Source organism: Pipistrellus hanaki, assembly GCF_964339955.1.
Source record: "Pipistrellus hanaki genome assembly, chromosome: 15".
NCBI lineage: Eukaryota > Metazoa > Chordata > Mammalia > Chiroptera > Vespertilionidae > Pipistrellus > Pipistrellus hanaki.
In genome coordinates, this window is record NC_140517.1 from 51,402,816 (window position 1) to 51,428,467 (window position 25,652).

General features: G+C 46.4%; 1 protein-coding gene across 2 annotated transcripts; it reads right to left on the reverse strand.

Annotated features, from left to right (window-relative positions):
* Window positions 1–7,610: 7,610 nt before the first annotated feature.
* Window positions 7,611–21,002, reverse strand: LOC311633561 (uncharacterized protein). 2 transcript variants are annotated; one of them, XM_084906350.1, is made up of 3 exons: window positions 20,940–21,002; window positions 11,406–11,529; window positions 7,611–10,149 (listed from the first exon to the last, which is right to left on the reverse strand). In XM_084906350.1, the coding sequence occupies exons 2-3, from the start codon at window positions 11,524–11,526 to the stop codon at window positions 8,159–8,161; spliced, it is 2,112 nt and encodes a 703-aa protein (XP_084762476.1). In that variant the 5' UTR covers window positions 11,527–11,529; window positions 20,940–21,002; the 3' UTR covers window positions 7,611–8,158. The 2 variants fall into 2 exon arrangements, with proteins under 2 accessions (XP_084762476.1, XP_084762475.1); XM_084906349.1 differs by having other exon boundaries at window positions 20,737–21,001.
* Between the last annotated feature and the right edge of the window lie 4,650 nt (window positions 21,003–25,652).

The following is a 25,652-nucleotide window of genomic DNA, read 5'->3' on the forward strand; positions in this document are numbered from 1 at the left end:
CAGGGAGAGATCCACCAAAGAATACACATAAGGGGGAAATGGCAGACATCCGTTATACTATCAACAATGAAACATACAGCCGGGACAGGTTTGGCTCAGTGCATAGAGCGTCGGCTTGGGGACTGAAGGGTCCTGGGTTCGATTCCGGTCAAGGGCATGTACCTTGGTTGCGGGCATATCCCCAGTGGGGGATGTGCAAGAGGCAGCTTATCGATGACTCTCTCTCATCGATGTTTCTAACTCTCTATCTCTCTCCCTTCCTCTCTGTATAAAAATCAATAAAATATATTAAAAAAAAAAAAACAAAACAATGAAACATACAGATAGTAAAAGAATTACTTTTCAAATACTATATCCCAGCAGGGGTTGCTCAGTGGTTGACCATCGACCTATGAACCAGGAATTCATGGATCTATTCATCGTCATGGCACATACATGGGTTTCAGGCTCAATTCCCAGGGAGAGGGGAGGTACAGGAAGAAGGCTATTAGTGATTCTCTTTCATCATTGATGTTTCTATTTCTCTCCTATTCTCCCATACTCACTGAAATCAATAAAAAATATTGTTTGAACGTGTGATTTACATGAATTGTAAATAAATGAAACTTTAAAAAGGTCTAAAATTTGAGGGTTCAAGAAGATTTACTGTGTTATTATGAAAGTTCTGGAGCATATTTGTTGCAACTGTATCAGTATGTTGGAAATAAAATACAAGGATGTACTACTTAAATATGTTATCATGTGCATATTCACTGTTATCTCTTTGGCAGTTTAAAACTGACCATGGTAAGAGTATTTATGCCAGGGTAATTGACAAATACTGTAACCGTACACTACATTTTTTAAATAAATCGTTATTGTTCATATTATTGCAAATGTTCCTGTTCCCCCCCCCCCCATGGCTCTGCTCCACCAGGTTCCCACCCCACCCTCTGCCCTTTCCTCATCCCCCTCTCTCCCATTGTCCTCATTCATAGGTGCACAGTTTATGTTCAGTCTCTACCAGCATCAACCACTCCCCTTTTCCCCAAGAATTTTCAGTTCACTCCACTCCCGTATCTCTGATTCTATTATAATCAATAGTTAATATTGTTCATCAGGTTTTTTAATTTCCTTGTTTTTTTTATTAATAAACTTTTATATTTTTAAGGATAAATTTTAAGATCTAATCGTTTTAAACCTTGTTTTTTCTGCCCTGGGAACTGAGAAGCAAACTTGTTTACATGTAAACTTGCCCTTGGGCTATCAAAAGGCGTAGCCATTCAAATGTAAATAAACACATTGTTTAAAGATAGCAGCTGGCTGGAATTGGATTACCTGTTCTGGGTGGGAAGGGCAAGTCCTCCCCTTTCTCCATTAAAATTAAGGTGTTAGTTTTATTTTTTTTATTTTTTTAAAAAAATATATTTTATTGATTTTTCACAGAGAGGAAAGGAAAGGGATAGATAGCTAGAAACATAGATGAGAGAGAATCATCAATCAGCTGCCTCCTACACATCCCCCACTGGGGATGTGCCCGCAACCAATGTACATGCCCCTGACCGGAATCGAACCCGGGACCTTTCAGTCCCCAGACCAAGGCTCTACCACTGAGCCAAACCGGTTTCGGCTAAGGTGTTAGTTTTAAAACCTCTTTTTGGCAAGAGACCTTAAACTTTCAGAACTTTAAATTTTTCAGGTAGCAAATCAATTACTTAGCATTTTCTCAAATCAATAATACCTCCACATTCAAACAAAAGACACACTTCAAACAAAAGACACATCCAAATAGATCAACCAACCTCATCCAGACCCCACATCTTGTTTGACTCACTCCTTGGTCTCCAATTAAAAAGAAAGAAAATGACCTACAACCCCAATCTGGTCCCTACATTCCCACCTACATTTTAGAGTTGTTATTCTAATCTAACTGCTCCTCAGAGTTCCAGATACTCATGAACTGCTCTCTAAAATATCGGAAACCCTAATAGGTAAAATATAGAAGTTTTGGCATCCCCAAGTAACATTACATTTCCTAATATGAATATCTGCATCTCAGCTGATGGTCCTTCAATACATCCATCTACCAAATGCAAACCTTCACATCACCCCTGACTTTTTTTTTGTAATTTCTTTGTAGATTAAGATGTTAAGTATGTGTTATTTTTTCCATCCCCCCCACCCCATGATCCTCCTCATTCATATCCCATTTGTTGCTTTTAGACAGAAAACAGGCCAAGGTTTCCCCAATCCTCCCTCCTCAATCACACCACCATGGCCTTACAAGGAGGCCTTTCAGCCTGTCACTCTCTCCCACCCAGTCACAACTTGTGGCACCCTCAAGCAACTCACTGTTCTGGCGCTGAGTCCTGGACTGCAGGACTGGACAGGCCCCTACACTCAAGGTTGGAGGGTGAATGAGGTGAGGCCGGGTTGGACTCTGGAAGGAGAATCTAGTTTGGGAGGCACGGAGAAACCAATCACCACCTGTTGTAACTCAACCCGCCTCAGACACAACCTGCACAGCGGGCACTCTGCCTCTGAGGCCTCGTGACCCAGCACTGGAGCCTCTGATTCTGTGAACACACTGCAAAGGTCAAATTCACCACCAGGAGAAAGACCCTGAGAGTCAAGCTTCAACCAATGAGCTCAGGGATAATGCCCCTCTCCTGGGCTTTCATTGGCTAAACCCAGCCATCCTTAGCGCTTGGCCCTTTGGGTAATGTCGTAATCCAGCCTCTCATGGGGCACTAGGGTCCCAGTCACTCACTACCCATTGTGAATATTGTTCTGGGCGTCCAAGTGACACTGGGAACTGACGGCTTTATGTTTTAGGTCACATGTTTCTGGGGAGTGCTGGCTACAAAACAACTGTTTGGAAACATTTCAGATTCCGGAACACTTAGAATAATGCTCCCTCAGGAGAAAAGTGTTATTTCAATTATTCCTGAAGACCACAAATCTAAGTGGATAAATATATGTAAAAGTATTTTAACTGACTTTTAGAGTAAGAAGGAGAGAAACACAAGTTAGCTGCCTCCTACATGACCCCCTAAAGGGATGCAGCCCATTACCACAGCAGGTTCCCTCAAATAAGAACTGAGCTGGCAAACATTCTGTGCATATGACTAAGCTCAACAAACTGAGCCACTCAAGCCTGGCTATCTTTTTTTTAAAAAAAAAACATGAAAATATGACATTAGTAAGAGAAAAAGCAGGCTATGAGAGAATACACATAATCTTATCTTATTCTACTCATTTAAAAAGAAAAATTAAAAGGATACATAGGCTGACTCATTGACATTTCCTACATTGTCTGCATGTGTGTTCAGCACACAATGTGAAGCTAAGCAGCTAACAGTTACAGAATGCTTTACTACAGAAGCCAGGCCCTGGATTCAATGCTTTACCTTCGTTATTGTCTCACTTAATCCTCTCTGCAACCTGAAATGGTTCAAACGTCTATTTAATCAGGAGGAAATCCAGGCTCAGAGAGTTAATATAAAGTTAATTATTGTAGAATTAATAAAGGCAGGGCTGGAAGTCAAACCCAGGTGTCTCCAACAACAGAGCTCTGGCTTCTAATGTTAGGCTCTGCTGTCACCTAGAGGGTGGAATAGGGGATGCATTCCCATTAGGACAGGCTAGATGTTATTGTGGGCACTGAGCAGCCCCAAAGCTTTAGTGGCTGAGAGTAAAGAAGGTCTCTCTCTTGTTCATAGCACATGAACACCCTGGTTCTCCTGGAATCAGGATAAAAGAGCAGCCATCATGTAGGTTACTGCTGGGTGTTATCAGAGAGGGACAGAGAGGGCTGCCCGTCTCACTGCTTGCAAACAATCCTGTTAGATGTGACAGATTTGACTCCCATCACATTTCCTTGGTCAGAGCTTATCACTGGCTGCAGCCATCATCAGGGTCAGTAGCTTGAACTATTGTACTTGATGGGCCCCAGTAAGTCGACCTCATGTGCCATTCTCTTTTGGGGGACTCTGCAGGGGCAACGGAGTGGAGTGGGTATTGGTAGATGACAGTGAAAATCAGTCAGGATGATTTGCTTTCTCTTCCTCCAGAGACTTTGGGTCCCCCCCCCCCCCCCCCCCAGCTGCCCAAAACCCAGTATTTATCTGAGTGAGCTTCAATAAAGGAGTTTGGTCTCATGTCATTGGCAGAACCCACTTCTGAGGGTGACCTTGGGTAAACGCCTGCTGTCTTGCTTCCTTCACAGCAGAAACCACTCGTTAAACGAGCAGCTTGGGAAGAGGACAGGACTGAATGCATTCCGGCACTTATATTAAATTCACATCAGCCACGACCATGCCTCCAAGCCTCTGTGTCATTTGCATTGCCCATGTGAGTGCTCCATCAGGTGGGGCTGATTGGGAAAATGCTGACATAAACATCCATGGTGATCCTGTGGTCTCCATTCCTTCTGTGCATGAACCTGTGCCAAATGTGGTCCCTTCATGTTTTCCAAATCCACACTGCAGACGGCACCGAGCGGATTCTGCCTCCTGGCCCTGGTGTTACCAGGTGACCATGAACACTCAGTAGATGACCAATTGGAGGGCCGGGAGTGATGCTCCAAGCAGCCCAGTCACCTTCCTCTATTAGGTGTCAGCCAAGATTTCCCTCAGAGAAGGGGGTGACCTGCTCTCCAGGAATTAGGAACCCAAAGGACCCCCAGCCCTCTCCAGGGGCATCCAGTTCATTTGCAAAGGGGACTCAGGAGCCCAGGAACCTTCTCCCTCTGCTTTCCCTCATATGCACAAACCCATTTGTTCTTTTCCAGGAAACCAGGATCCTCCCAAAACAGCACCTCCACACTCCACAAAACAATTTTCCCTCAGGATTCAAAACCAATGGTTCCATACAGGAAAGGAGTCACTGAGTCACTGAGGAATGAGGGAAATTTAAGCAGATGTCTTATATGCTGCACAGGCCTCCTTCAGTTAAAATAATAAATTTAAACAATTTGAAAAGATTCCCAGCAGACATTTTAACAAAGCAGATAAATACAGTGCAAAGAAATGTCTAAAAATGTACAAAATGTATAAAAATGAACATAAAAATGTTCACCATAAAATATTCTTCGGTAGATGGAATTAAAACTAGAGCAAGTTAACACCATATGCATTTCTGGGGTTACTATTTGAAAAGGTTAACCACTGTATGTTCTTGCAGGGTAGCAGAAAAGTTGTAATTTTTATATTCTGTGGGTTAGGGAGAAGGCAAAGGGAATGACCATTTTGGATCACAGTTCTGTACATCTTAAATGTAAAACATTCACCTACACAACAGTTTGATAAGTATCACATGTGTCTATATAAAGAACTCAATGTAAATATTCCCAGATTTATTTATAATACCACAATCCTGGAAATACCAAAAAACATAGATTAATAAAGTGGTTATTCACAGAACACAGTACTACTGATCAATAAAAAAATTACAAAAAATTCAGCCATAACCGGGTTGCGTCAGTGGATAGAGCATTGGCCTTCAGACTGAAAGGTCTCAGGTTCTATTCCAGTCAAGGGCATGTACCTTGGTTGCAGGCACATTCCCAGTAGGGAGTGTGCAGGCGGCAGCTGATTGATATTTCCCTCTCATCGATGCTTCTAACTCACTCTCTCCCTTCCTCTGTGTAGTAAAATAAATAAATTATATTTAAAAAACAACTATGAACAGTATGAACTATTCTATTATAAAGAATGGGAAATCTGCCGAAACCAGTTTAGCTCAGTGGATAGAGCGTCGGCCTGCGGACTAAAATGTCCCGGGTTCGATTCCGATCAAGGGCATGTACCTTGGTTGCAAGCACATCCCCAGTAGAGGGTGTGCAAGAGACAGCTGATCGATGATTCTCTCTCATCGATGTTTCTAACTCTCTATCCCTCTCTCTTTCTCTCTGTAAAAAAAATCAATATATTAAAAAAAGAAAAAGAATGGGAAATCCCTGAGGGCATGGAGGGCTGAGAAAAGCGGAAAAGAGATTATAACAGGGCGTAGGAAAAGAGAGGGTGTGGCAAAGGAAAGTAGAGAGTTGTTGGTATGGAAAATAATACAATAATTAATAATAATAAACAGGAATAAACTCTGCCCAGGCCAGTGTCTTCAGTTGGTTGGGTATCATCCCATTCACTGACAGACAGATCTCTGGTTTAATTCCAGGTGAGTGAACATCCCCAAATAATTTCCCGTTGTGGTGTACAGGAGGCAGCCGATCTATGTTTGCCTCTCTCTTCAAGTCTTTCTCTCTCTCCCCCCAAAAAAGAATAAAATTTTCTAAAACATTTTTTTTCAAAAAGAATAACCTCGGAATTTTCCAGACATACAACTGTAAGCTTATTATTGACCCACCTTGTGTATGAGTTACAGGTGATTTATGTCACATGTGACAGATTCACAGCTTTACCTCTAGGTCAGGGCTCACCAAATAGCACACATAAGAAAGGTGCACTTTGGCCGGGATCAGTTTGGCTCAATGGATAGAGCGTCGGCTTGGGGACTGAAGGTCCCGGGTTCGATTCCGGTCAAGGGCATGTACCTTGGTTGCGGGCATATCCCCAGTAGGGGGTGTGCAAGAGGCAGCTGATTGATGATTCTCTCTCATCGATGTTTCTATCTCTCTCCCTTCCTCTCTGTACAAAAATCAATAAAATATATTTTTTTAAAAAAGAAAAGAAAAACAAAGAAATGGAGTTTAAAAAAAAAAAAAAGAAAGAAAAAGAAAGGTGCACTTTGTTGGACATCAATTCTCATTTCCAGGGGGAACAGCCTTGCCTCAGTGGCAGCAAGTGTTTTCAAGTAGGGAAGGTTATTGCCATTGGAATCAACAGGAATGCTAACTGGTTACAAAAGACACATATGGGACTGATTACAGGATTATCCTTCCTCTACTCTAGCTTTGAGATCTTGCCTGTTGAGCAACAACCTTGAGATGAACTCCCTAGGGCACCAGGGGGATTCACTCAATCATGAGATTATTGTCTCTGCTAGTGACTTCAGTTACAGGAAATAGTGGTGAAGGTCCTAAGAATGTCTTCAAAGATCAAACAGGCCACAAGTTACAAATAATTTAGACTTCAGCACAGAAGAGGCACTTTTCATCTATAATACTTTAACTGCAGTGTCTGTTATGACTATAAAACCAGTGTCTCTATCCCAATACGAATTCCACCTCAGAGTCTTACAACAAATGACAGCAGCCTCTGAAATGAAATCTCACACATCATGACACATGGCCTCTTTGGAGCACATGGAGAGTAGTTCCCCTAAAAATTGCTGACACTTATTGTAATACATACTGTGAATAGAGTATATAACTCATATTGTTCACAGGAGAATAAAGGCTGTCTGTTCAGGGTGAACATTGATCTCTACAATAAGAGACACTGAACAGCACATGGGAACCACAAAGTCATGCACACTTTCTCTCAAGGCCTTGGTTGGCAATACAAAATCAGCCAAAATTGAACAAAGAGTGATTTTCTGCCATCAAGCTGTGCCTTCCAAAGTACAGAAAGTTCGGGACCCTACCATATCTGTTCACCTGTCCAGGATGACAGATCATAACTTTTCTTTCAATCATCCCAGGGAGAGAAAAGAACCAAGAAAATTAAAGTACAAAAGAAAAAAAACACCTTTACATAAATATCATAAACCAGAGCAGAAGACAGAGGAGGTTTGCAGGTTGATGCATATGAACCTGAAACACTTCATCATGGCCTAATATGAGACCCACAATGTCCAGGAAAAAGGTAGCACTTCTTAGTAGAAGAAGTGGGCTCTGGGCAAAAGCAGAGTCAGGTCAATTCTCTAGTCAGAAATAAAGGAATGAAGATTCATCCATGAGCTTAGAATATTCATAATTTTCTGAAGCACAACCCCAGATTATGCAGGGGTTGTGACGGATGTACACTCTTCAGATGACCCAGGTGGTAGGAGTGAAAAAGGTTCCACACAAATACTAGCAGTGACATCAATCAGGTTGTAGGCCTGAGTAGGTTAGCAAGTATGATGCAGTTTCTAAAAGTATCACTTATACCTGAAACTTAGAAGGTATCTAGCAGAGTGTATGTTCTGATAAAGGGATTTCCATTCAGGTAAATGCGGGTAAAAGCTTCTCCTCTGGTTTTGCTCTTCTGAGTGAGAAAGTAAAACATTCCCTGCACATTTAAAGCTTTTCTTCAGCGTGAACTCTCATGTGTTGAATGAGGGCATATTTGTAGCGAAAAGATTTTCCACATTCACTGCACCCATAAGGTTTTTCTCCAGTGTGAACTCTCTGGTGAATAAGGAGGTGACTGTTATGCCTATAAGATTTTCCACATTCACTACACTCATAAGGTTTTTCACCAGTGTGAACTCTGTGGTGTGGAATGAGGTGAGCCTTCTGTCTGAAAAACTTCCCGCAGTCACTACACTCATATGGTTTTTCTCCAGTGTGAACTCTCTGGTGGATAAGTAGATAACTGTAGTGCCCGAAAGATTTCCCACATTCACTACACTCATAAGGTGTTCCTGTAGTGTGAACTGTGAGGTGCTGAATGAGGTTAGAGCTCTGACGGAAGCACTTCCCACAGTCACTGCACTCATATGGTTTTTCTCCAGTGTGAACTCTGCTATGTTGGATGAGATTAGAGCTTCTGCTGAAGGACTTCCCACAATCACTGCACTCATGTGGCTTTTCTCCAGTGTGAACTCTGCTGTGTTGGATGAGAGTAGAGTTACTGCTGAAGGACTTCCCACAGTCACTACATTGATAAGGCTTTTCTCCAGTGTGAACTCTCTTGTGATTAAGGAGGTGACTGCTGCGCCTAAACGATTTCCCACATTCACTACACTCATAAGGTTTTTCTCCGGTGTGAATTCTGTGGTGTTTAGTGAGGGAGGATCTTACATGGAAGGTCTTCCCACATTCTGTACACTCATAAGGTTTTTCCCCCGTGTGAACTCTGCTATGTTCGATGAGAGTAGAGTTACTGCTGAAGGACTTCCCGCAGGCACTACATTGATAAGGCTTTTCTCCAGTGTGAACTCTCTGGTGGATGAGGAGGTAACTCTTCCGCCTAAAAGATTTCCCACATTCACTACACTCATAAGGTTTTTCTCCAGTGTGAAGTCTGCGGTGTTTAATGAGGGTAGCACTTTCACTGAAGCACTTGCCACAGTCACTACATTGATGTGTCTTTTCTCCGGTATGAACTCCGCTATGTTGGATGAGAGTAGAGTTACTGCTGTAGGACTTCCCAAAGTCACTACACTGATATGGCATTTCTCCAGTGTGAATTCTCTTGTGCTTAACAAGGTGACTATTGCTTCTAAATGATTTCCCACATTCACTACACTCATATGGATTTTCTCCAGTGTGAATTCTCTGGTGGATATGGAGGTTACTATTGTTACTAAAAGATTTCCCACATTCACGGCACTCGTAAGGTTTTTCTCCAGTGTGGACTCTGTGGTGTTTAGTGAGAGAAGACCTGTAATTGAACAGCTTCCCACAATCAGTACATTCATAGGACTTTTCTCCAGTGTGAACTCTCCTGTGTCTATTGAGGTTAAAGATACATTTGAAAACTTTCCCACATGTATTACACTTATGTTTCCCTTCTCCAGAGCTGACGCCCCAATGTTGAACAAGATTCTGGTTATGGCTAGAAGCTTTGTCACATTCATCCCACTGGTGATGCCTTTTTCTATTGAGAAATTCCTGTGAAATCTCACTGCCACTGTGTGGCTCCTCACTGTCAAGAGGGGTCTGGTGCTGCACAAGCTCTGAGATGGCTGGGAAGTCTTCCCCAACCTCCCTACTGGTTGAAGGCAGCTCTGATAAGGAGAAACTGAAGCTTGTCAAAAACAAGGTCCCGTCCACAGCTTCTTTCCAGGGCTTCTCTCCACTGGCATTCCTCTGTTGCTGGGCAGGGTTTTCACTGAAACAGAAGTCTCTCACACATGCGTCACTGAAGAAGGCTTTCTGCTCAAAGTCTGCTGCTTGTGACTCAGTCAGGTGCAGAATATCTTTGAATACAGAGAAACATCTCCCACATAGATGGTTCCTCTGGGTTGCTGGAGCTGTCTTAGAAGCAGTAGCCCGTGACTCCCCTTGAACAGATACACTCTGCTCAGAACACACCTCAAAATCATTCATTTTATGCCCACAACCTGAAAACAGAAAAATGGTGACGAAATTAATGTCGACCGTGGTGACTGGGAGAAGTATCATTACAAAAGTGTATCACTCATAACACGTTTGTTCCATGCAATTGTCTGACAGTGAAATATCTGTAGGAAATATTGATAAGATGCTGCTGTGAAGTTCTGGGCCTCTGAAGATCACCATACAGGAGAGATCTCATACAAAATATGAAACAAAAATGGCAACCACCACATGGAACAGAAGCTGAATAATCTATTCATGTGTCTGCTAACAGTGTTCAACAGGGTTTGTCTGCTGGTGACCTGGGCCAGCTGTGCAGAAGGTTGCCTACATCTTATTCCACATAAAATTCAAGAAATGAGAAGCTGTGTTGGGAATCTAGTGAAGCAAGTTGTGTACACCTCATTACACATACGCAGGCCAATATTTGAGAATACTACAGATAGAACAGGTGATGGAGAAAAGGCAAAAAGGTGAAGGTAGCCAGAAACAAGGAAGTCACAGATTAAAAGATAAATCAGGGAATGTCAAGCATGGGAATGAAAAGGTAGAAATATGAGCAGTAGCCAGGGGCACCTGAACCTAAACATATGAGCACTTTCCTGCTATGATTTAAATACTACCCTTATGTCATACCTCCCCCCAACTCAAGTGGGCTAGCCAACCCTTTAGATCATCCTGCATGTTCACTCTGTGAGCAAACAGGGTTCTCCTTGCACCCTGTAGTATACAAGCACATAGAACATAAATATTCTGAGTATAAGTGAAGGACAACAGAGATGACTAGCCAGGACTGGCCCAGAGCAAGACAGCATGCAATAGTATTCAGGGAACAGAATATTACAAACAATGGAAGGAGGTCTTTATAAAGAACCGCCCAAGATTCATACAAGTGAAGACCATAACCAGGCACAGTCAGTCACAAGGAGCCTGTAGCTGGAGGAATGGGGCAGAAGTGGAAGCCATGGATGTGGTCATAGACAACCTCCCAGAGAGAGAAAGTGCAAGCTGGGCCCATTAAGCTGTTTGCAACAATCCTGACCCCCCACTTCCTGCCCTATCTGAGGCTATGGGTATGAGGTATATTCATGAAGTCCTTTGTTCTGGGATCCCCACACACTCAGCACTCTCAGGCACAGCACATTTGACAGGATGATGGGACAAAATAGGAAAGCCCATTTCTGGGAGAGAGAAAGCTGTTTTGAGAATGAAGGAAGAGAGGGTCTCATCTCAGGACACTGGGACAATGTGAAGCTCTTACCTGCAGATGAGACAAGTGCAAACACTTCCAGCATCACCTCGCAGTACAGAAGTCTCTGAGCCTCATCAAGGAGCCCCCACTCCTCCTGGGAGAAGGCAATGGCCATGTCCTCAAAGTCCATATTCTGTGATAATGGGGACAGTTCAGTCCATGATCAGCTTCTCTGCTAGGATTTTATGTTCATCATCCTCCCCAACATCCACATCCATCTGCTCCCTCCACTCCCCACATCAAAAAAGCACCTAGGACTTGGTCCCATCAAAGTCACTTTCTCCTTACATTCATTCCTACTGATACTGTGTCTTCCCACAACAATAGGGGTAGATGATAATATAGATACCTGTGCTCTGAGACTCACATGTAGGCCACACTGCCCCTTTTCAATACAGTGAGTGTCATGAACATAGGGAAGGGGGAGATGGTGTCCATAATAAAGGCATGAATGATTTGGCACTGTTCTTGTCAGACATTACCCTTGTTGTCCTCCAGATTCTCATTTCAAGACCCCAATAATTATGGCATCACTCTCCAATCTTTTGAATCCAATCCCAGGGTGGTTAGGCCATCACTTTGCACTACCTGCTGCACATAATTCATTGAACCGCTTCTTTCCCAGTGGAAAAACAACAAGGTAACACAAATATGCCGTGATGAATACAGTTTATTTCCTAATCATTTTCTTTTCCAAAATTCTAAATCACCACCTCCTAACCTTCTCCCTTCTCCAAGCCAGTAGAGATTTGAAAGCCCAGATGACAATGATGGATGCTATCTCATTCCTATTGATCACTGAACAGCCCTCAACAAAAAAAGGTAGGTGTGCACGCAAGTTTCACCCAAGCTCTCAGACAAGAATGTACCACCGGGACACATCCTCTTTTCAGGAATTTACCTGAAATTAACCTTATCATATTATCACCTTATCATTCAGACATCAGCAGAAATAGACAACATTTATTCCCTCTTATTTAAATGTTAGGGTCTTATATGCATGAATGTACATGCCTTTTCCAAGAGCAAATCACCCTTTCTCCACACCTCTCTCACCTGTGCTCACACCCACTGCCCCATAGTCATCTCCTTGACTTCCTATTCATTACTCAATATGTGTGGTGTAGTGACTGCTTGGCAAATTCAAACAGCATTAAGTACTATACCAACTCTGAAAGTCCACACTCACTGAGGCATCCTTGAAGGCCTGCTATGAAGGCCTCCCTCCCTGATTGTGTTTTCCTTCAACCTCACCTATTGAGAACCACATCAAATCTCAGATATCAAGACTCTACCTCAACTGGTATTGCACCTGATGTCTCTTCACCAGTCACAGCCTTCAGTACTCAAGTCCCATCACCTAAGGTCCTTTACCCCATGCCTAGTGAGTCACACAGATGACCATTTATGCCCCTAAGTAAATCAACTGGTTGGCAAACTCATTAGTCAACAGAGCCAAATATCAACAGTACGATTGCAATTTCTTTTGAGAGCCAAAACCGACTTCTGCATATGGGCCATGAAGTTTCAATCGCACTGTACATGTGGGCCCACACGTGGTGTTTTGTGGAAGAGCCACACTCAAGGAGCCAAAGAGCCATATGTGGCTCTCAAGCGTAGTTTGCCAACCACTGAACTAGACTGACAACAACACCCCAGCTAAATCTCACAACAGAATCCTGGTGTGTGTTTAATAAGTAAATATGCAACAGCTGCAGTCTCACCATGCTTGAATTGCTCTTTGGTCTCCAATTAAAAAAAAAAAAAAAGGGGGGTGTGGGGGGAAGGCACAAAAAGAAGACCTACAACTACACCTTGTTCTCTCCACTCCCAGCTACTTTTTAAAGAAACTTTCATTCTGAACTGTTCCTGAGTTCCAGACCCTCAGGAACTGGTCCCTGAAATATTGCAAACCCTTACAGCAAAAAATAAAGGTTCTGTCGTCTCCAATGAACATTACATTTCCTACTATGAACATTTGCATCTCTCCTAATGGTCCTTCTATACCTCCAGCTGCCAAATTCAACACATCAAGTAATCCCTGATTCTTACATCTCTCTCAACCTCCAAATTAGAAAATCCTGGTGGCATAACAACTGATCCAGAATTCAACAGCGTATTTCACCACCACAGCCCCCATCATGGACCAATTACCATCACACTCACCAAGACAATCATAGCAGTTTCGGTCCTACTCTTTCTACTGCCTCCATCCCACCTATATTCATCATGCTGCAGAAACAGGGAGTCTAATAAGATCTGGGTCAGTCGCCTGCCTCCATTGCTCCAAATCTCCCATTGCTCCCATAAACTGCAGAACAGACTCCCAAGTTATCACAAAGCTCCTCTAAATCTGACTACTGTCCCGTTGTTTCCAGTTCCTCCTTTGGTAAGGAAATCAACACCTTCTCGTTCCTGAATGAGCTCCATTTTCACTCTGAGTCTTTGCACACACAGGACCCTATGCCTGGAAAAATCTCTCTCATCCCATTCCACTGGTTGCGAAAAAGAAGGACCACTCACATGATGCTACACCTGGACTCAGAATTCTGGGATTGGTGTCTCATCAAGGCCTCCATGTAAAAAGGCTGAAATAGTGGCTGCACAGTCCCAGGGCACCCCTATCTCAGAAGCTACAAGACTTTGAGGCCCAGGCAGGACCGGTTTGGCTCAATGGATATTTCGTCAGCTTGGGGACTGAAAGGTCCCGGGTTCGATTCCGGTCAAGGGCATGTACCTTGGTTGCGGGCATATCCCCAGTAGGGAGTGTGCAAGAGGCAGCTGATCGATGACTCTCTCTCTCATCCATGTTTCTAACTATCTCTCTCCCTTCCTCTCTGTACAAAATCAATAAAATATTTTTTTTTTTAAAAAGACTTTGAGGCCCTAAAATAAGTTCCACAAATCGTCCCCCTAAGTGGTTCTACGTCTGCAGGAATTTGAGGAAAGAGGAAGGTCTGTTGAGTCTGGTCACCCCCAGGCCAGGTGACCTTGAGATGCCTGCATTACCTCAAGACCTCAGTCCTCAGTGCACACCCTTTCTAGTGACCTTATCATTTACAGGACTTTTTTCTGTCCCTGAAATGCTATCCTCTCTCTTCCAGTCTTCTCATTCTTCCTCTGAGCAGTTTTGTTTGTTTTTTTTAAAAAATATTTTATTGAGTTTTTAGAGAGAGGGAGAGTTAGAAACATCGACCAGCTGCCTCTTGCACACCCCCTACTGGGGATGTGCCCGCAATCAAGGTACATGCCCTTGACTGGAATCAGACCTGGGACCTTGCAGTCCGCAGGCCGACGCTCTATCCACTGAGCCAAACAGGTTTCAGGCCTTTGAGCAGTTTTGAGAAAAGGTTAGAATCCTACCTCAGACAATGTCTCTCTTTTGTTCACAATCACAGATGGTGACATTCCCTGAAAATGAAAGAAAAACTCCTCACACAAAACTTTCCCTCATCTTTCTTGTTGCCTTTACACATAAAACACACCTGGGTTTCCCGAATCCTCCCAGCTCAACCAGACCACCACGTTCTTCCTGGCTGGCATTGCCACCTGTCACATTCTTTCAGTGTCACGCTGTCTGTTACCCACCAGAGACTCACTGTTCTGTAAACTGAGACCTGGGCTACAGGCCCTAACACTGGAGGTACATGAGGTGAGCTGAATGAAACTCCGTAAGCAGAGGAGTCTGGAAAGCAAGGAGGCTTCAATCCCACCTGCTGTGACTCAATAACCCTCAGCACACCACTTAGAGCAGGGACACTGCCTCTGATGCCTCAGTGTCATTTTAAGGCAGAGCACCAGAGCCTCTGATTGTGGTAACAGAAGAAAGAGGTCAAAATGACCACCAGGAGAAAGGTGTTGGACGTCATACCTAAACCAATGGGCACATGGGTAATGTGACTCTTCTGGGCTTTCATTGGCTAAACTCACCCATCATTGGGTCCATTGCCCTTTGGACAATTTTCCAGGCCTCCCAAGTGCCATTAGGATCCCACTCCCTGACTGGCCATTGCCATATTGGTTTTGGGACGCTAAATGGCGTTGAGAAATAACAACTTGAGGTTTTGGTGACTGCTATAGGCTTTTTTGGAGAGTTGTATGCAACTGATCTCTTATTTGGAGACATTATTTCAGATTTCATGAAATCCAGAATGCTCCCTGAGGTGGAAAGTATTATTTCTATTTTTTATTATTATTGGGGTTTTTTTTATATTTTATTGATTTTTTTACAGAGAGGAAGGGAGAGGGATAGAGGATTAGAAACATCGATGAGAAACATGGATCAGCTGCCTCCTGCACACCCCCTACTGGCGATGAGCCCAAAAGCAAGTTACATGCCCTTGGCCAGAATCAAGCCTGGGACCCTTCAGTCTGCAGGCTGACACTCTATCCTCTGAGCCAAACCGGTTAGGGCAGAAAGTATTTCACTGATTCCTGAAGACTACAAATCTAAATGAATATATATAGTTATATATTTAAGATTTTTTAACGTTTATTTTAGAGAAATGAACTGAGATGGAGAAACACCAATCAGCTGCCTCCTGCATGCCCCCAACCCATCATGAATACAATCAAGAGACCTGGTTTGTGCCCGGACCAGGAATTGAACTGGCAACCTTTCTGTGCATGGGAAGATGCTGAAACAACTGTGCCACTCCAGCTGTCAGAGTTTTTTTTTTTTATATTTAACATAAAAATATCACATTTAGAGAAAAAGCAGACTATAAGAGAATACACATAATTCCATCCTATTCGTTTCAAAGCAGTGTTTGAAGGGTTAAATAGGTAAAAAAAAAAAATGACATTTGCTACATTGTCTGGATGTCTGTAGTCAGTACACATTGTGAAGCTAAGTAGCTAACAGTCACTGAACGTTTTACTACAGGTGCCAGGTGCCTGGATTCAATGCTTTACCTGCATTATTATTTAATTTAATCCTCTCTGCAACCTGAGATGGTTTAACCATCTATTTAATGGGGAGGAAATCCAGGCTCAGAGAGTCAACGTAACTTGAATTACTGTAGAGTTAATAAAGGCAGGGCTGGAAGTCAAACGTATGTGTCTCCAACAACAGAGCTATGGCTTCTAATGTTAGGCTCTGCTGCCTTCTAGAGGGTAGAATAGGGCAGTGGTCCACAAACTCACTAGTCAACAGAGCCAAATATCTACAGTACAACAATTGAAATTTCTTTGGAGAGCCAAATTTTTTAAACTTAAACTTTTTCTAACATCACTTGTTCAAAATAGACTCACCAGGCAATGGTATTTTGTGGAAGAGCCACACTCAAGTGGCCAAACTCTCAAGCCGCAGTTTGCTGACCATGGGAATAGGGGATGAGTACCCACTAAAGTGGGCTAGTGGGTACAAACAGGCCCAAACTTTAGTGGCTTATACTAAAGAAGGTACCTTTCTCATTCATACCACATGAGCACCCTGGTTTCCCTGGGACTGGGATAAAGTAGAAGCACCATGTTGGTACCTACTACGTATTATTAGAAATGAAAATAGAGGATGGCTAGTCTTAGTGTTTCTAGACACTTCTGTTAGAGGTAACAGACTTCACTCCCACCACATTTCATTGGTCAAAATACATCATAGGGCTGCCGCAAACACCAAGGTCTCAGTAGAACTGACATAGTTGATGGGATCCATTAAGGCAACTGCATGGAACCAGTCTCTTTTGGGGCTATGAAGAGTCCAGGAGTGATGCTTTGAGTAGACACAGGCACCTTCCTCTACTACTAGGTGTCAGCCTAGCTTTCACATGGGCAATGGATTGACCTGCTCTTCAGGGACTAGCAGTCCCACCTGACTCTCCCAGCCCTTTCCAGGTGTATCCAGTTCCTCATTACTGAGGGAGACTTAGAGGCCCTGGAGTCTTTCCCCTCAGCTGTTTCCATATGCACCCACCCACCCATTCCTTCCCAGGCATCCAGGATCCTACAGCATTTTCATGAAGGCCCAGAGTCCTCCACAAACAGTCCCCTCCACACTGTATATCTCTCTCTGTCCTCAGAGTCTTTCCCAATTTCCCACCTCCCACAGCCTGGGATTCTATGAAATGACTCTTCACTTCATCTATCCTTGGAACCTGAGATGGGATTCCCCATAGGAACAGCAGACACCTGGAAGAGCAGAGGCATTAAGGGCTCAGCCTGCAGGAGGAGAAAGAACACATTGTCCTCTGCATCATCGCGGAAGAGAATGCTTATGCATTTGCTTGTTTCTAGGGTGCAGAGACACACAAACGCACAGGAAACATACAGACTCCACAAGCACAGAAACACACAGGTACAGAACACCCCGGCATCACATCACAGTTCAGAAGTCTCTCAGCCTCATCAAGCATCCCCCACTCCTCCTGAGAGAAGACAATGGCCGCAACCTCAAAGTTCGTATCCTGTCACGAAGGGGAAAGCTCAGTCCATGATCAGCTTCTTTCCTAAGATCCCAAGTGTGTAATATCTCTGGCCCTCCACACCCGTCTACTGCCTCTGCTCCCACATTGGAGACGATAGCGGGCCGTGGTCCCATGAAAGTCACTTGCGTCTTAAATTCCTGCTGCTATTTTGTCTTCCCACAATAAAGGCAGCTGAGCAGAGAGATTACCTGAGCTCTGGGCCTCACATGTAGACCACAGTGCCTCTTGTCAATAGAGTGGGTGTCAAGAACATAGGGTAAGGAGAGATATTGGCCATAAAGGGACTGTGAGTGATTGACACTGGTTATGTCAGGCAATCCCCCAGAAGATCCCTCCAAAGACACCAAAAACATGGCATCACACTTCACACTTACAATCCCAAACCCAGGGTGCTGAGGCCATCACTCTGCACTACCTGATGCACATAGTTCTTTGAACAATACTTCTCGCACACAGCTTCATTCCCACAGGGACACCTTCAAAGATAACACAAATTTTCCGTGGCGAGGACAGCTTGTTTCCTAATCACCTTCTTTTTCAAAATTGAAGTTCACCTCCTCCATAATCTTTCTCTTTTCCCCTTCTCCCTTATGCATGCCAGTGAAGATTTTCAAGCCCGAGTAACACTGATGTATGCTATCTCATTCCTATGGATCACTGTGCCAGCCATCACAACAAATGGAAGGTGGGCAGATAAATGGCTACGCCCTGGTAGTTGCACCACAACACCCCTCTTTTCAGGAAATTAGCCTAAAATTCCCCTTATTGCCCTAATTGGCTTGGCTCAGTGGATAGAGCATCAGCCTGCAGACTGAAGGATCCCAGGTTCAATTCTGGTCAAGGGCAAGTACCTTGATTGCAGGCACATCTCCGGGGGGGGGGGGGGGGGGGGGCGGGAGTTGTAGGAGGCAGGGAACTGATGTTTCTCTCATCAATGTTTCTAACTACTATCCTTTTCCCTTCCTCTCTGTAAAAAAAAAATAAAAAATAAAATAATGAATAAAATATATTTTAAAAATAAATCAATTAAAATTCCCCTTATTGTATCACCCAGACCTTACCAGAAATTGGTTCACCCTTCATTCACTCTTCTGTCAATGTCAGGACCATGGCCATGAATTCACACTCCCTCTCCATGTGCACATACTCTTTCTCCCACACCTCTCTCATTCCTGTACTCCCACTGCCCAGCTCCCATAGGCATGTCCTTGGCCTCTTACTCATTACTCAGCAGGTGTGGTCCAGAGAATGCTTGCCAATTTCAAACAGGATCAAGTCCTGCCCAGACTCTGAGAGTCTACACTCCTAGTGGCAGCTTTGAGTCCAGCTATGAAGGCTTCTCTCCATGAACATTTTTTTCCTTCAACCTCACCTACTGGGAACCACATCAGATCTCAGACACCCAGAGCGCCCTCCCCTGGTGCTGCACTTGATGTCCCTTCACCAGGCACAGCCACCATCTCTCCATGTACCCGTCACTCAAGTCCCAGCCCAGGTGTCCTGTGCGTCTCACAGGTGACCACTCAGGCCTCTAAACTAACCCACGAGACTAACTGCCACCCCCCCGGCCACACCAACGGTCACAGCAAAACCTGGTGAGTGTTAAGAGAAGTAACTATGTACCAGCCCTAGTCTCCTCTTGTGTGTTACTCTTTGGTCTCCAATTCATCTCATGTCCACTCATCTTTTAAAGGCCTTGGCCGCTGGGAAACCATTATCTCCTCAACACGCTACATGACCACCCCTGACCCTTTGCTGTGCTGTGACACTCACCTCCCTCAAACAGGGGCCCAGCAGGAAACCAGTCCTCAGGCTCACACTGTCCTTGTGAGCTATTAAGGCCATCACCATCCTGACCATGATTCGCAGTATTAACGTGATTCCCTATAGTAACCTGATGTGACTCAGTTGATTGAGCATCAACCCATGCACTCAAGAGGTCGCAGATACACACCAGTCCCAGTCAGGTTCCCTGCCTGGGGTTGGGACTGGATTCCTGTAGTGGTCATGCAGGAGGGAACCGATCCTTGTTTCTTTCTCATGGATGTTTCTCTGTCTCTCTCCCTCTCCCTTCCTTTCTACATCTAAAATCAGAATAAAAGTATATATAGATATATTTTTATTTTTTTTAACTTTATTACTTTTAAACATTTTTTTAAATTGATTTCATAGAGAAAAGGAGAGGAAGAGTTAGAAACATCAATGATGAGAATGACTGATCGGCTGCCTCCTGAAAGCATCTACTGTGGGATGAGTCCCCAACCGGAGCGTGTGCCCTTGACCAGAATCAAACCTAGGACCCTTCAGTCTGAAGGCTGATGCTATAGCCACCGAGCCAAAACAACAAGGAACAATATTTTAAGTGCACCTGCCAGTTGCTGAGCCAGTTTGGTCATCAACCTCAGTCTCTGCACATTTGCACATCCTGATACCTTCTCCTGAGAGGACCACCCCCCACATCTCATCCACCCGGTGCCCAAACCAGGGTCCACTTCCTACAGCCCTAGCCGTGGCCTCAGGACCCTGGGCTGAGGGTCTGCAGGTCCCGGGGCAGGAGGAGCGGCTGGACAGCCCAGGCCCCACAGCCTGAGGCCCCCGCAGTGGGAGGCCCTGACCTCAGCCCACAGCCCGGCCCCTGAGCGGCTCTGACCGCAGGGCCTGTGGGAGCTGAAGGCGCTGAGGGCCCGGCTCCCCCGCCAGGACCCGGGGCCCAGGCTGCTCGGGGCCTGGCCCAGCCCCGGGGCCGGGGCCGCCGCCCCCTCGGGCTCCGTCCCTCTGTGCGCACAGCCAGCCCGGCCCTGAGGAGGACAGGCCCCTCCCGGAAGCCCCCGGTCCCTTAGACACACACAGGCCGGCCGCCCCCTCCGCCCCGGCCTCCCGGGCCCAGCCCGCCCCCTGCGGCCCCCACGGGCACTCACTGCTCCGGGCGGCGGCCTGGGCTGCGGCCTGAGCGGCGCCGCCCCGAGGCGGGAGGGCCGCTGGGGCCGCTGAGGGCGCTCTGTCCGCGAGAGGAGGCGGGGGCACGGGGACCCCAGTCCCGCCGGGAGGGGTCTCCCCGCCTCAGAGACACCCCCGCGCAGAGAGGACGCCGCCTCCCACTCGTCTCCGACGTGGAACCTACTCCCGAACGATGCCCTGAAGCGCGTGAGTCCAGGGAACAGAAGGATTCAAAATGTCCGCCGCGAGGAGGATGCCGGAAGTCCCGCCCTAACCGGATGCAAAGGCGCCATGATTCCCTTTACCTCCGCGTATGCGAGCGCAATGCTTTCTGGGTAATGTAGTTTTCTCCACCGTCAAGGGGAGAGTTTGCATCCCAGCTAATTACCAGTGAATAAAGGTGTGGCGGTACCCCAAATAGCCCTGCGGAAGGACAAGAAGGAACAGGAGCGTGGTTAACTGGGACAGACGGACAGACCTCCCAGGGGAAGGGGTGAGGAAGACGAGGAAAACGGGAGGAGATCCAACAAAGACTATATACACCGGAGGGGGGCGGGGGGGGGGAGGAATCAACAACAAAAATACATATTTTTAATGTTTAAAAATTAATATAAAAAAATGAAAAACAATTAATATAGCCCATCTGGTGTTGCTCAATGGTTGAGCATCAACCTCTGAACCAGGTCATGGTAATATTCCCAGTCAGGGCGCATGTCTACGTTGTGGGCTTAATCCCCAGAGATTCTCTCTCATCGTTGATATCTTTTTTCTCTCACCCTCCCTGTCCTTTGCTCTCTCTAAAATCAATGAAAGTATATTTCAGAAGTATATACATATATGCATACCCCGTGGACATAGACAGTAATGTGGTGAGGGCCTACAAGTGGTTGGGCAGCATAGAGGGAAGCAAAGGGGACTGGAGAAGGGGCATGGGGACATCTGTGCTAGATTCAACAATTAATGAGAATCGTGTGACTACCCTGGGTGGCTCAGTGGTTGGATGAGGACCCATGAACCAAGAGATGATGGTTAGATTCCTGGTCAGAGCACATGCCCAGGTTGGGGAACTAGATCCCAGTAGGGGGCATTTATTTTTTTCCATGTTTTGAATAAAGGCATTATTTGTGTACATCTTACCATTGCCCCTCCCTGCCTTGACCCTGGGAGCTGATTTCCGCACCCCCTCAGACAACACTTCTGGGTTTTAAGAAACAAACAACACACGTTCATCTACTCAACAACGATTTATTGGTCCTGGGAACCGTGTCAGACACTTTCCAGGGCACATGCCCCTTTGAGGGGTTGGGGGCTTGATCCCCAGTGGGGGGCCGTGCAGGAGGCAGCTGATCCATGATCCTCTCTGGTCACTGACGTTTCTCTCTCACCCTCCACAATAAAAATATCTACACACATATACATATTTACAGGGAGGAAGCACGGGGCTTGGTGTCCTCGGGGGGAGTCTCAGGGCATGGATTCTCTGGATGTGGAGGCCCCGGATGTGGGGGATGCGGAGGCCCTGGATGTAGAGGCCCCAGATGCGGAGGCCCCGGATGCAGAGGCCCTGGATGTGGAGGCCCTGGATGTGGGGTATGCGGAGGCCCCGGATGCCCAGGCCCCGGATGCGGGGTATGCAGAGGCCCCGGATGCGGAGGCCCCAGATGCCGAGGCCCCGGATGCCGAGGCCCCGGGTGCGGGGGATGCGGAGGCCCCGGATGCGGAGGCCCAGGATGCCGAGGCCCCGGATGCGGGGTATGCCGAGGCCCCGGATGTGGAGGCCCCGGATGTGGGGTATGCCGAGGCCCCGGATGCGGAGGCCCCGGATGCCGAGTCCCTCCTCTGGTGCATGCGCAGGTGGCGGTGGTAGGTGGAGGACTGGCGGTAGGCCTTCCCGCACCGAGGGCACTCGTAGGGCCTGGCGCCCGAGTGGATGCGCTCGTGGGCCACCAGGTTGGTCTTGTGGCTGAAGGCCTTGCCGCACTCCTGGCAGTGGAATCGCTTCTCCTCCTCGTGGGTCCGCAGGTGCACGTTCAGGTCCGAGGCCTGGAAGAAGCCCTTGCTGCACTCGGCGCAGACGAAGGGCCGCTCGTTGTTGTGTCTCCTCTCGTGGAGCTGGAAACGGCTTAAGTACTTGAAGACCTTGGGACACCGGTTACACGAGTATAGCTTCCGGGTGGTGCCCGGGCTTCCGCCCTCCGGCTTCCGGTTCTCCTCCAGCATCTCCTCCCTGGTGTCCTCCAGGGTCTCCTCCCTGGTCTCCTCCGGGGTCTCCTCCAGGATCTCCAGGGTCTCCTGCAGGATCTCCTCTCTTGTCTCCTCCGGGGTCTCCTCCCTGGTCTCCTCTCTGGTCTCCTCCAGCGTCTCCTCCCTGGTCTCCTCAGGGATCTCCTCCCTGGTCTCCTCCAGCGTCTTCTCCATGGTGTCCTCCATGGTCTCCTCCAGGATCTCCAGGGTTTCCAGGGTCTCCTCCGGGGTCTCCTCCTGGGTCTCCTCTTGGGTGGAGGCGCCCGGACTGGCTGCCCTGGGGCTGCGTGGACTCTCCCAGGACACGGCGCCCTCTGCGGGCCCCGGGAGGCTCTCTCCCTGGAGGATGAGCAGGGAGGGGGGCCGGTGGTCTTCCCTGGAAAGGTTGCCGCCCTGTTCCCCTGCGTGTCCTGTGGAAACAAAGGGTGTCCGTGAGTCTGCGCCCACACCCTTGGCCCAGGGGATCCAGTGTCGGCCTGCAGACCAAAGGGTCCTGGGTTCCATTCCCAGCAAAGAGCACATTTGGGATAGTGGGCTCAATCCCCGATCAATGATTCTATTTTTATTTTTTTTTAACAAGTTCCACAGGTTATTTATTTATTTATTTATTTAATAGGTTTTTTTTACAGAGAGGAAGGGAGAGAGATACAGAGACAGAAACACCAATGAGCCCTAACCGGTGTGGCTCATTGGATAGAGCATTGGCTTGTGGACTGAAAGGCCCCAGGTTCGATTCTGGTCAAGGGCATGTATTATACCTTGGTTGCGGGCACATCCCCAACGGGAGGTGTGCATGAGGCAGTTGATCAATGTTTCTCTCTCATCGATGTTTCTAACTCTCTATTCCTCTCCCTTCCTCTCTATCCACTGAGCCAAACTGGTTTTGGAAATTATTCTATATAAATATATATTTACTGATCCAGAGAGGAAGGGAGAGGAATAGTCTCTCCCTCTCCCTTCTACTCTCTATAAAAACCAATTGAAGCCGAGACTTGTTTACCTCAGTGGATAGTGTCAGTCTCGGGACTGGCAGGTCCCAGGTTCGATCCCAGTCAAGGGCATGTACATTGGTTGTGGGCACATCCCTGATAGGGGGTGTCAGGAGGCAGCTGGTCGATGTTTCTCTCTCATCGATGTTTCTAGCTCTCTATCACTCTCCCTTCCTCTCTAAAATCTCAATAAAAAAATATATTTTAAAAAATCAATTGAAAAATATCCCCGGGAGAGGATTAGCAACCACAAAATAAAAAGAAAGAAATAAAACTTTTCTCTGAAACCCTTTTGGCTCGCTAGATAGAGCATCGGTCTGCGAACTGAAAGGTCCCAGGTTCGATTCCAGTCAACTCTCTATCTCTCTCTTCCTCTCTGTAAAAAAATCAATAAAGTATTATTTAAAAAAAAAAAAAGAAGAATAAAAAAAAAAAAGAAATAAAACTTTTCAATAATAAAAATAAATACAGCCGGGACTGGTTTGGCTCAGTGGATAGAGCGTCAGCCTGCGGACTGAAAGGTCCCGGGTTCGATTCCGGTCAAGGGCATGTACCTTGGTTGCGGGCACATCCCCAGTGGGGGGTGTGCAAGAAGCAGCTGGTCGATGTTTCTCTCTCATCAACGTTTCTAACTCTCTGTCCCTCTCAATTCCTCTCTGTGTAAAATCAATAAAATATATTTAAAAAAATAAAATAAAAAAATAAAAATAAAAATAAATACAAAATAATCTAAATACGAGAAACTGCACCCAAGACAGAGTGCACACAGACCAGCCCTCCGGCACCCCAGGCCCTCTCGCTCACCTGGTGCTGTCGGCCGTGGTGTGTCTGGGGGGGTCCGGGAGGGAGTCCCCGGGGTGAGCGCTGTGAGGGCCGCTGCTGAGCGCTGCTCCAGGAAGTAGGCCATGACCTGTCCTATGGGCATGTTCTCCGGAAACAGGGCTTCCTGCCCCCACATGTGGACGTGGACCTGTGAACACAGCCTGGTCACTGTCAGCGCCGCATCCCCACGGCCAGGGAACCCTGGGTGGCCACGGAACCCTCCCCCCCTCCCCCCCTGCTTTCCCACAACCCCTCACTGCCTGCTCCCCAGCCCAGCATGGTCCTGCCCTTTCTGAGGGAGGAAGTGGCTCCCCTTCAGTCATTTCTGCTCCATCGTAAATGTATGATATTTTATTTGTTTAATCCTCACGCAAGGATATTATTCCATTGATTTTTAGGGAGAGTGGATGCTGGGCCTGGCATGGCTCCATGGCTGAGCATTGATTGACCTTTGAACCAGTTCAACTTCCAGTCAGGGCACATGCCCAGGTCACAGGCTCCATCCCCAGTAGGGAACATTGAAGAGGCAGCTGATGGGATGATTCTCATCATTGAGGTTTCTATCTCTCCCTTCCTTTCCCTTCTTCTCTGAAATGAATAATAACTATTCCAAATAAAAATGGCAACTGGCCACGGTGATTCAGTTGTTGAGCGTCAACACATGAGCCAGGCCATGCTTTTCCTCCCAGTCAGAGCACATGCCTGAGTTGTGGGCTCCATCCCAGGTAGAGGGCTTTCAAAAGGCAGCTGATCAATGATGGATTGTCTCTCGTCATTGGTGTTTCTATCTCTCCCTCTCTGAATTTAATATATATATTTTAAAGCATCCCCCTTGATGAGGA

What these genes read in the sequence shown, in the direction of transcription:
- LOC311633561 (XM_084906350.1), bottom strand. Translation starts at nt 11,526, where the DNA reads ATGGACTTTGAGGACATGGCCATTGCCTTCTCCCAGGAGGAGTGGGGG. An exon ending in TGCACTTGTCTCATCTGCAG is followed by an intron (nt 10,150 to 11,405) that starts GTAAGAGCTTCA and finishes TTCTGTTTTCAG; the next exon opens with GTTGTGGGCATAAAATGAAT.